Below are 9453 nucleotides of genomic sequence, written 5' to 3'. Positions count from 1 at the left end.
ACTTGGAGGTGCTGATTCCCATCCCAGTCGCTTCACACTCGGCTGCGAACCGATCCAGCGAGAGCTGAAGATCTTGGCCGGAGGAAGCCATCAGGACCACATCATCTGCAAATAGCAGTGACCTAATCCTGCAGCCACCAAACCAGATCCCCTCAACGCCTTGACTGCGCCTAGAAATTCTGTCCATAAAGGTTATGAACAGAATCGGTGACAAAGGGCAGCCTTGGCGGAGTCCAACCCTCACTGGAAACGTGTCCGACTTACTGCCGGCAATGCGGACCAAGCTCTGACACTGATCATACAGGGAGCGAACTGCCACAATAAGACAGTCCGTTACCCCATACTCTCTGAGCACTCCCCACAGGACTTCCCGGGGTACACGGTCGAATGCCTTCTCCAAGTCCACAAAGCACATGTAGACTGGTTGGGCAAACTCCCATGCACCCTCAAGGACCCTGCCGAGAGTATAGAGCTGGTCCACAGTTCCACGACCAGGACGAAAACCACACTGTTCCTCCTGAATCCGAGGTTCGACTAACCGGCGTAGCCTCCTCTCCAGTACACCTGAATAGACCTTACCGATTGACCAAATTCCTCAAAAAAGTGCAGTTCCTCTTCAAAAATAGACTTGGTTTTGATGGACCTGCTATTGTTATGGTTGGTGGAGGGAGTTGTGACAGTACAGAACTACAAGGGGGCAATATTGCTCTATGTATTTATTATATGTATATGTAAACAATATAATAAATAAAGAAAAATATATATCGCTTGGAAAGGAACCAGCTTAGGTGGTTCGGGCATCTCGTGCGGATGCCTCACGAGCATACTTAGGCCTACTACGCTACTGTATTTTTTTTAATGTTGGTCACTATGGTGTCAAGTGTTTTCTTTTTACCACTGGATGATATTATAATCATGTGCCTAGAGGTCATTTGCAGGTATGACACACCTTTAAGGCCTTGAAACAGCACAGTTGAACATTCATCACTTATTATTTACACATTGCTGTAATAAAAATGTGACATATTTTGAGTTGAATTTCTTGACAGAATTGATGAAGTAAGCGCCCTAATACACTTGTGCATAAACATTAAACACCTTCACGGATTGAAACATATTGTGTTTGTTTATGTAGAGTCCAATCTATGTTCTACGTTGCAGTTTTCTCACCTTAGCTGGAAGTCTCAAACCTGGTGGACTGTTTAGAGTCATTTGCGGTACAGGCGAGGCTCCGACCTGTCGTTGGTGGATGTGGGCTTCAACTTCACTGTTGCAAACGGGTTGGTGCCCCTTGAGAATAGAGAGTACAAACGAGGAGTTAAGGCGTGATTGCATAACTGCATTGCGTATTCCGTTCATGCACAATCATCGTGGGATCAACTGTGCCTGAAGATACACGAACGCTTACGTTTGGCGGCGCCAAAGTGGGGAAGGGGTAAGTGGAAAGTTGTGCAAAGTTTGAAAAAAATTCTGCCGTTTAAAGACAAGTGGTAGAAAATGGATGGAATCAATACTTTTAAAAAATGACGTCGTGAATATGAAATAAATATAGCCGTGAAAGTTCAAAAATTCTGGTGCTGTAATCAAATTTACAATGGCAAGATCAAGGTTGATTTATTTGCATAGCACAATTTCAAAACAGACTAAGTTTAGAACATTCAACATATAAAATACAGTTAAAAATTCATAAAAATAGTGGAAAATGGTTGGTGGAGGGAGTTGTGACAGCACAGAACCACAAGGGGGCAATATTTCTCTATGTATTTATTATATGTATATGTAATAGAGATGCGCGGATAGGCAATTTATCTCATCCGCAACCGCGTCAGAAAGTCGTCATCCATCCGCCATCCACCCGATGTAACGTTTGATCTGAACTGCATCCGCCCGCCATCCGCCCGTTGTTATATATCTAATATTAATTAAAAAAAAAAAAAAAGGGTGAAAACTACGCGAATTGCACCTTGTGCAGACAAGATTTTTCGATCGGACACGGAGGAATTAGCGATGTAAAAGACCACGTTGGGACAAAAAAACACAAGTCTAATGCCGTTGCTAGCGATACAAGTGGAAAACTTTCAACGTTTTTCGTCGCCCAAACAGATTCTTTGGATGTGATAAATGCCGAAGTTTTATTTACGGAGGCAATAATTGAGCATGGACTTCCAATCGCACTGGCTGATCACATGGGACAGTTAATAATGTAATGCAACCTTTAAAAATCATTACGCGGTGATCGCGATCCCAAAAATAAACTTTTCTTGCATGATAATGTCCAGATAATTTCGCTTTATATTACTATAGAGTCCTTTTAACGAATGAGTTTGATGGTTTATCACAAACCTTAAATGAAATTCCATGGCCACCGTCCTGCTCTCTATATCAACCAGGGTGAGCCCCACCCCTTTCGTGAGCGCACTGAGCGCGGAGTGACCCCTTTTACGCGCCCCCGGCAACAGGGGTGGCAAGCAGGTAAGCTGCGCGGGCGGAGCGCGCGGAGTGACCCATGTTACGAGCCCCCGGCCACGGGGGTGGCGGGCAGGTAAACTGCTTACCTGCTGCGCGTGACGCCGGCCGCGGCGAAAGCGGACGAGGCGGGGTGTCGGTGCGGTGGGCGCGGTAGTGACCCTGGACGTGCGTCGGGCGCTTCTCGCGGATCGCCTCAGCTACGGCTCCCGGTGGGGCCCTCTCGGGGGAAGGGGCCTCGGTCCCGGACCCCGGCGAGGCGTCCCTTCTCCGCTCCGTAAAAGTGTCCATCTCTTTTCTTTTTTTTTCTTCTGTTGTGGCATATGCTGCAGGTGCCTGCTCGTTTTTCGTATGTGGGTAACAACATTTAACTATGTATATATATTTCCCAATTGGTTTAACTGCCACCCGCAAAAAAAAAAAAAAAAAAAAAAAAATCTAATTAATCCGCCCGACCCGACCCGCGAGCCGATAAAATCTTATTTTTTTTAATTTCATCCGCCCGATCCGCGGATAATCCGCTGACTCCGCGGTTGTGTCCGCAAACCGCGCATCTCTAATATGTAAACAATATAATAAATTATGAACAATTTAATTAATCGCGTGGACATTGGGGGCGGTACCTCTGGATTGGCAGACCGGGGTGGTAGTTCCTCTCTTTAAGAAGGGGAACCGGAGGGTGTGTTCTAACTATCGTGGGATCACACTCCTCAGCCTTCCCGGTAAGGTCTATTCAGGTGTACTGGAGAGGAGGCTACGCCGGATAGTCGAACCTCGGATTCAGGAGGAACAGTGTGGTTTCCGTCCTGGTCGTGGAACTGTGGACCAGCTCTATACTCTCGGCAGGGTCCTTGAGGGTGCATGGGAGTTTGCCCAACCAGTCTACATGTGTTTTGTGGACTTGGAGAAGGCATTCGACCGTGTCCCTCGGGAAGTCCTGTGGGGAGTGCTCAGAGAGTACGGGGTATCGGACTGTCTGATTGTGGCAGTCCGCTCCCTGTATGATCAGTGTCAGAGCTTGGTCCGCATTGCTGGCAGTAAGTCGGACACGTTTCCAGTGAGGGTTGGACTCCGCCAAGGCTGCCCTTTGTCACCCATTCTGTTCATAACTTTTATGGACAGAATTTCTAGGCGCAGTCAAGGCGTTGAGGGGATCCGGTTTGGTGGCTGCAGGATTAGGTCTCTGCTTTTTGCAGATGATGTGGTCCTGATGGCTTCATCTGGCCAGGATCTTCAGCTCTCACTGGATCGGTTCGCAGCCGAGTGTGAAGCGACTGGGATGAGAATCAGCACCTCCAAGTCCAAGTCCATGGTTCTCGCCCGGAAAAGGGTGGAGTGCCATCTCCGAGTTGGGGAGGAGATCTTGCCCCAAGTGGAGGAGTTCAAGTACCTCGGAGTCTTGTTCACGAGTGAGGGAAGACTGGATCGTGAGATCGACAGGCGGATCGGTGCGGCGTCTTCAGTAATGCGGACGCTGTATCGATCCGTTGTGGTGAAGAAGGAGCTGAGCCGGAAGGCAAAGCTCTCAATTTACCGGTCGATCTACGTTCCCATCCTCACCTATGGTCATGAGCTTTGGGTTATGACCGAAAGGACAAGATCACGGGTACAAGCGGCCGAAATGAGTTTCCTCCGCCGGGTGGCGGGGCTCTCCCTTAGAGATAGGGTGAGAAGCTCTGCCATCCGGGAGGAGCTTGAAGTAAAGCCGCTGCTCCTCCACATGGAGAGGAGCCAGATGAGGTGGTTCGGGCATCTGGTCAGGATGCCATCCGAACGCCTCCCTAGGGAGGTGTTTAGGGCACGTCCAACCGGTAGGAGGCCACGGGGAAGACCCAGGACACGTTGGGAAGACTATGTCTCCAGGCTGGCCTAGGAACGCCTCGGGATCCTCCGGGAGGAGCTGGACAAAGTGGCTGGGGAGAAGGAAGTCTGGGCTTCCCTGCTTAGGCTGCTGCCCCCGCGGCCCGACCTCGGATAAGCGGAAGAAGATGGATGGATGGATGGTCTGATAATTTAATTAACTAGAGAATGGTGTGTGACAAAATCCAAGAGTGTGTATGGTGTAAGACTATGTGTAGGAATTAATTGCTGAGCGTTTACCAGAAGTGTTGACTTGAGAGGAGGAACAAGGCATGAAGGCATTCCGTGGGGCAGGCAGATGGTCAGAGCGAATGGCGAGGCCTAGGGGGTCCGTGTCCATGCGAGAGGGGGTCGAGATCCAACAGGCAGTCAGGGAAACAAGGGGGGGGGACGAGGAATGACGAGACACACCGCAACGTCAACGCAGGTGGGACATCAACAGAAGGTTATATTCCGGCCAGGGATGGCAGGTTGTGCAGGCTTATGAAGGCAGGTCTGATCATCAGCCCCAGGTGTGCAGATTGCTGATCGCCCACAGCCTTGCCGACTTGTGGGCGTGACGCAGCCACAGGGGCGTGTCTCGGCGCGCTGCCAGCGGAGGTGCTGGAAGACCCAGCTGATGTATATTTCAACTGTGGGTCCCTATCAATAAACTCTATGCTTCAATGGATTATATTTTTTGCAGAACAGACTAATGTTACCAAAATAAAAAAATAATGTAATATAAAATTATGTGTGTAAATAAAGGAATAAATAAATCACCACTCTGAAGTAAAGGAAAACATTATTTATAACAATATTTTAGAACGGGGGCCACATGGAAAAAAATCTACTCCAAAGTGGGTAAAATCACGGCACGATGACTTAAAAATAAAGACAACTTCAGATTGTTTTCTTTGTTTGAAAATAAAACAAGCACATTCTGAAAATGTACAAATCATAATGTTGTTGTTTTGTTTTTTTTACACTTACATGTTGCGGTTAGTAGTATTCTATCATTATTTGTCGTTATTTATACTTTCTATATTAAATTATGTGATAATGTTCATCAGTCAACTCATTGGTGTTCATTTTAAATATATCAAGATTAAAAAATAATATCCAAATCAAGCTACAGGATGTTATTTATGTAGTTTGTTAATTTTCCTCGACTGGTGCACTAAAATCATGTGGTTTTTTGTTTTTTTTTTACATACGTAGCATCAGGGGCGTCACTAGCTTTTAAGGACAGGGGGGGCTTAGCCCCCAGGGGATGCACAGGATGCGAGCAAACGTTACGCACGAGCACAAAACTTCACAAACGGCTAACAAAGACTTAGAAATTATTCATTGTTATTATTATCATTTTTTAAAAATGCACGGGACGAAATGAAATGCTCCCCGGGACGATGGCTTTTAACCATTTTTTTTCTTTTTCTTTTTATGTATTTATTCATTTTACATTTTATATTAAATGTCTTGGTTTTTCCTCTCACTGAAAATCCTATGAAATGTTTAACAAGCCATCCTATAATAATACAACAGCTATTAATGTAACAATACAATAAAACAAATATTTTTAATGATGTTTTTTTCATTATTTTAACAATAGGCTAATGTATATTACTTTATATAGATTCTACAAGAAACACAAAACTTAAAAACTAAATTATTTACAATTGCACACACACAAGATTTCGTGCAGCTTCACTCATTGTAAAGGAAGATAATGTGCTGCGTACACCTGCAGGACCGCAAGCAAGGTCGCAGAGAAATGTGGGCATTTTCTATATGAACAAGTGGAATGGATTGGATACCGACGCACTAAAGGGGCTCTCTACTTTATGCTACGAAGTGAGGGGAAACTGAGTGAATAATAACAGGTTATATGATTATTTATTTAAACTCATATTCGGGCCACTTTATAATGAATATGTCGGCATTTATTTGTAAAAAACAAAAACAAAAAAAAACACCAAATTATTTAGGGGGGCTTAAGAATATTTTAGGGGGGCTTGAGCCCCCCTAAAATAGGCCTAACAACGCCAATGCGTAGCATCATCTACAAAGATACAAATAATTGCTATTGCGACATCTAGTGGACACATTTAGAACAGCAGTTTCTTTCATTCAAAAAATTCGGCTCATTTTGATACGAGCGACAAGTTATATGATTATTTTATTTCCATTCTTATTTTGGCCACTTAATATTGATTTAAAAAATAAATAAATAAATAAATAAAAATTATTGAGGTAGATTAGTCAAGATATGTTTAAAAATTCAAAAACCTTATAGGTTTTTTACATGTGTTTTAAAAAGCTGGTCTCAACTAAATCAATGCCAGTTTGTTTAGGGTTGCATGGAAAGGGGGCCTTTGGGAGTCTTGTGTGTGGGGGCCCAGAATCGGTGCCTACGTTGGCATACCAGATATTATTTTTAGGAGCACAAAACCTATTAAAAATGTTCCAGTGCGAGCAAAGCAATCATTTTCCACTTAGATTGTGACATTTTTGCGATATATTCATGGCAGAATATTGCCGGGAAGTGTGCATCACTTACTTTGGAAAGAGTTCGGGTCTTGAGCCATGTTCCTGGGGTCGCTGTGGAACAAATAAGAGAAGGGTATCAATAGTGGGGTCACACAGACATGCACTCGCGAAGGCAGGGATGTCCAAAAGTGGCATTACTCCTCGTGTTTCACAGCAAAAAGTCAGTGTTCAAAAACGAGAAAAAATTAAAGCTGCAAGCAGCGATGGACGGGACCGACTTTGACGGCACATAAAATCCAAACCGGAGCAGTAATTAAAACTCTTTGGTCAACTTTTAATCAGAAGGGTTCAATCTTTCTCCTGTGCTAGTTTGAAGCCGACATGACAAACGCGCTCAGAGGAGATAATGTTTGAAAAAAAGGTGACCGTTTTTTTTCAAAACTTTTGTTTTGAAGGGGGAATTGCAAACTTCCTGTTGATTTTTGCTGGAGGTTGTCAATATTTGAAATGTAGGTCTAAGTGAGACATACATAGAGGTTTTTGTTTCATGTCTCTACGACATTCCTACCGGAAGTTACAAGCAGTTTTGTCTGTCTTTTCCTAGGGGGCGCTAGAGTGCAATTTTGAGTTTTTTTTTTTAGTTTTTTTTATTAGATGGCAATTTTCGCTAGTCCTGATGTGTGTGTCAAATATGGTGAGTTTTGAAGCATGTTAAGCGGGTCAAATTAGAGCTCAAAGAGGCGGCGGAATAATAATAATAATAAAACGCACGAAATAACGCAATGTCCCTTTGGGACATTGCGGTCCCTAAAAATACAAAAATGAGGGGTATTTTATTTGAACTAAGCAAAATTATCTGCCAATGGAACAAGAAAATGTGGCTTGTCAAGACTTTGCAAAACAAGTAAAATTAAAGCTGCAAGCAGCGATGAACGGGACCGACTTTGAGGGCTCATATAATCCAAATCGGAGCAGTAATTAAAACTCTTTCATCAACTTTTAATCAGAAGGGTTCAATCTCTCTCCTGTGCTAATTTGAAGCCGACACGACAAACACGCTCAGAGGAGATAATGTTTGAAAAAAGGTGACTGTTTTTACACAACTTTGGTTTTGAAGGGGGAATTGCAAACTTCCTGTTTTTGCTGGGGGTTGTCAGTGTATGAAATATAGGTCTAAGTGAGACCTACATAGAGGTTTTTGTTTCATGTCTCTATGACATTCCTACTGGGAGTTACAGGCAGTTTTGTCTGTGTTTTCTTCCTCGGGGGCGCTAGAGCGCAATTTTGAGTTTTGGGGTTTGGTTTTTTGATTAGATCGCAATGTTCGCCAGTCCTGATGTGTGTGTCCAATTTGGTGAGTTTTGAAGCATGTTAAGGGAGTCAAATTACAGCTCAAAGAGGCGGCGGTATAATAATAAAACGCTAGAAATACAATAGGGTCCTCTGTCCCAAAGGGACTCGGTCCCTAATTAGCTAACCTCAATGAACCCAAAAAATAGCTTAAAATAAGTATATTCTCACTAATAACAAGTGCACTTTTCTTGGTAGAAAAAAAATTAGACTTTTTTGCTGAATATGTTGAAAAATATTCTTAAATGAAGTAAACGCTAGTGCCATTATCTTGACATAATGATATGCGCTCGGCATTACATTTCATGAAACCAGCAAACTTATACTAAAAACTAATTTATTGTTCTTAATGGAAAGGCAACAAGGCAAGCGCTTGTTACTCTCGGGGTCTCCTAGCCGCTAAAAATGCATTTTTCCATGGATAACATGACATCATCATGCCAAGTGCGTGCTCTTTCAGTCAATTAGTGCACATATATACAGTCACAATTTTTTTTTAATTGTAATATTGAAGAATTTATCTGAATGTGCATGAACTATTTCTGTTTAAAATTGTTTGAAATGTCACATGTTATTTTTTTATTATTTTTTTCATGCTTGAAATAAGAAATGATGACTTTAAAAAAGTAGTTTTATACTTGTGAGTGTTGATGACACAACAGTTGATATTCTAGTTTCAAGCATGTTTTACTCAATATAGGTCATCAAATCTCAGCAACAAGCTGTAATATCTTACGGAGATCATTTAGGACCAAAACACTTAAAACAAGTAAAACACTCTAACATAAAATCTGCTTAGTGAGAAGAATTATCTTATCAGACAGAAAATAAGCAAATATTATTTGAGATATTTCATCTTACTTAGATTTCAGTTTTTGCAGTGTTTTCCCTTTCATTTTTGCATTATTATCGATATAAAATGAAACAAACAAAATTGCAAAAAATTGAAGAAAATCGGGCAAAAATGCACAATGTAAAAATAAATCTGTAATACACAAAGTAATACCACAAAGCCAATGTTTTTTTGTTTTTCTTCAGGCCTTGTTCAAACTCCAGGTCAATTCCGGGTTTTGTGCCTATCTGTGACCTGTATCGGATTTTTTACACGTCAGTGTGAACAGCGTAATTCCAAATTTTTCAAATTCGACCCAATTTTACTACTTTTAGATTGTTCTGTGTCATGTTTGTGTCTTCTCAATTGCTCTGTTTATTGCAGTTCTGAGTGTTGCTGGGTCGGGTTAGGTTTTGGAATTGGATTGCATTGTTATGGTATTGCTGTGTATTGTACATGGTATTTATTTTTTTTAA

At 42.5% G+C, this 9453-nt stretch overlaps 1 protein-coding gene across 1 annotated transcript in view; it reads right to left on the bottom strand.

Annotated features, from left to right (window-relative positions):
* Positions 1-751: 751 nt before the first annotated feature.
* Positions 752-9453, bottom strand: part of baiap2l2a (BAR/IMD domain containing adaptor protein 2 like 2a) — a 74370-nt gene continuing 65668 nt past the window's right edge. The window contains exons 13-14 of the mRNA XM_061974526.2: positions 6866-6906; positions 752-1290 (exon numbers count right to left, since the gene is read on the bottom strand). Of these exons, the coding sequence (XP_061830510.2) occupies positions 1209-1290; positions 6866-6906 (123 nt within the window). The 3' untranslated portion in view covers positions 752-1208. The remainder of the gene's footprint in view (positions 1291-6865; positions 6907-9453) is intronic.

Source organism: Nerophis lumbriciformis, linkage group LG22, assembly GCF_033978685.3.
Source record: "Nerophis lumbriciformis linkage group LG22, RoL_Nlum_v2.1, whole genome shotgun sequence".
Taxonomy (NCBI): Eukaryota; Metazoa; Chordata; class Actinopteri; order Syngnathiformes; family Syngnathidae; genus Nerophis; species Nerophis lumbriciformis.
Note: the sequence above shows the minus strand (reverse complement) of the source record. Positions and strands in the feature narration are given on the sequence as shown.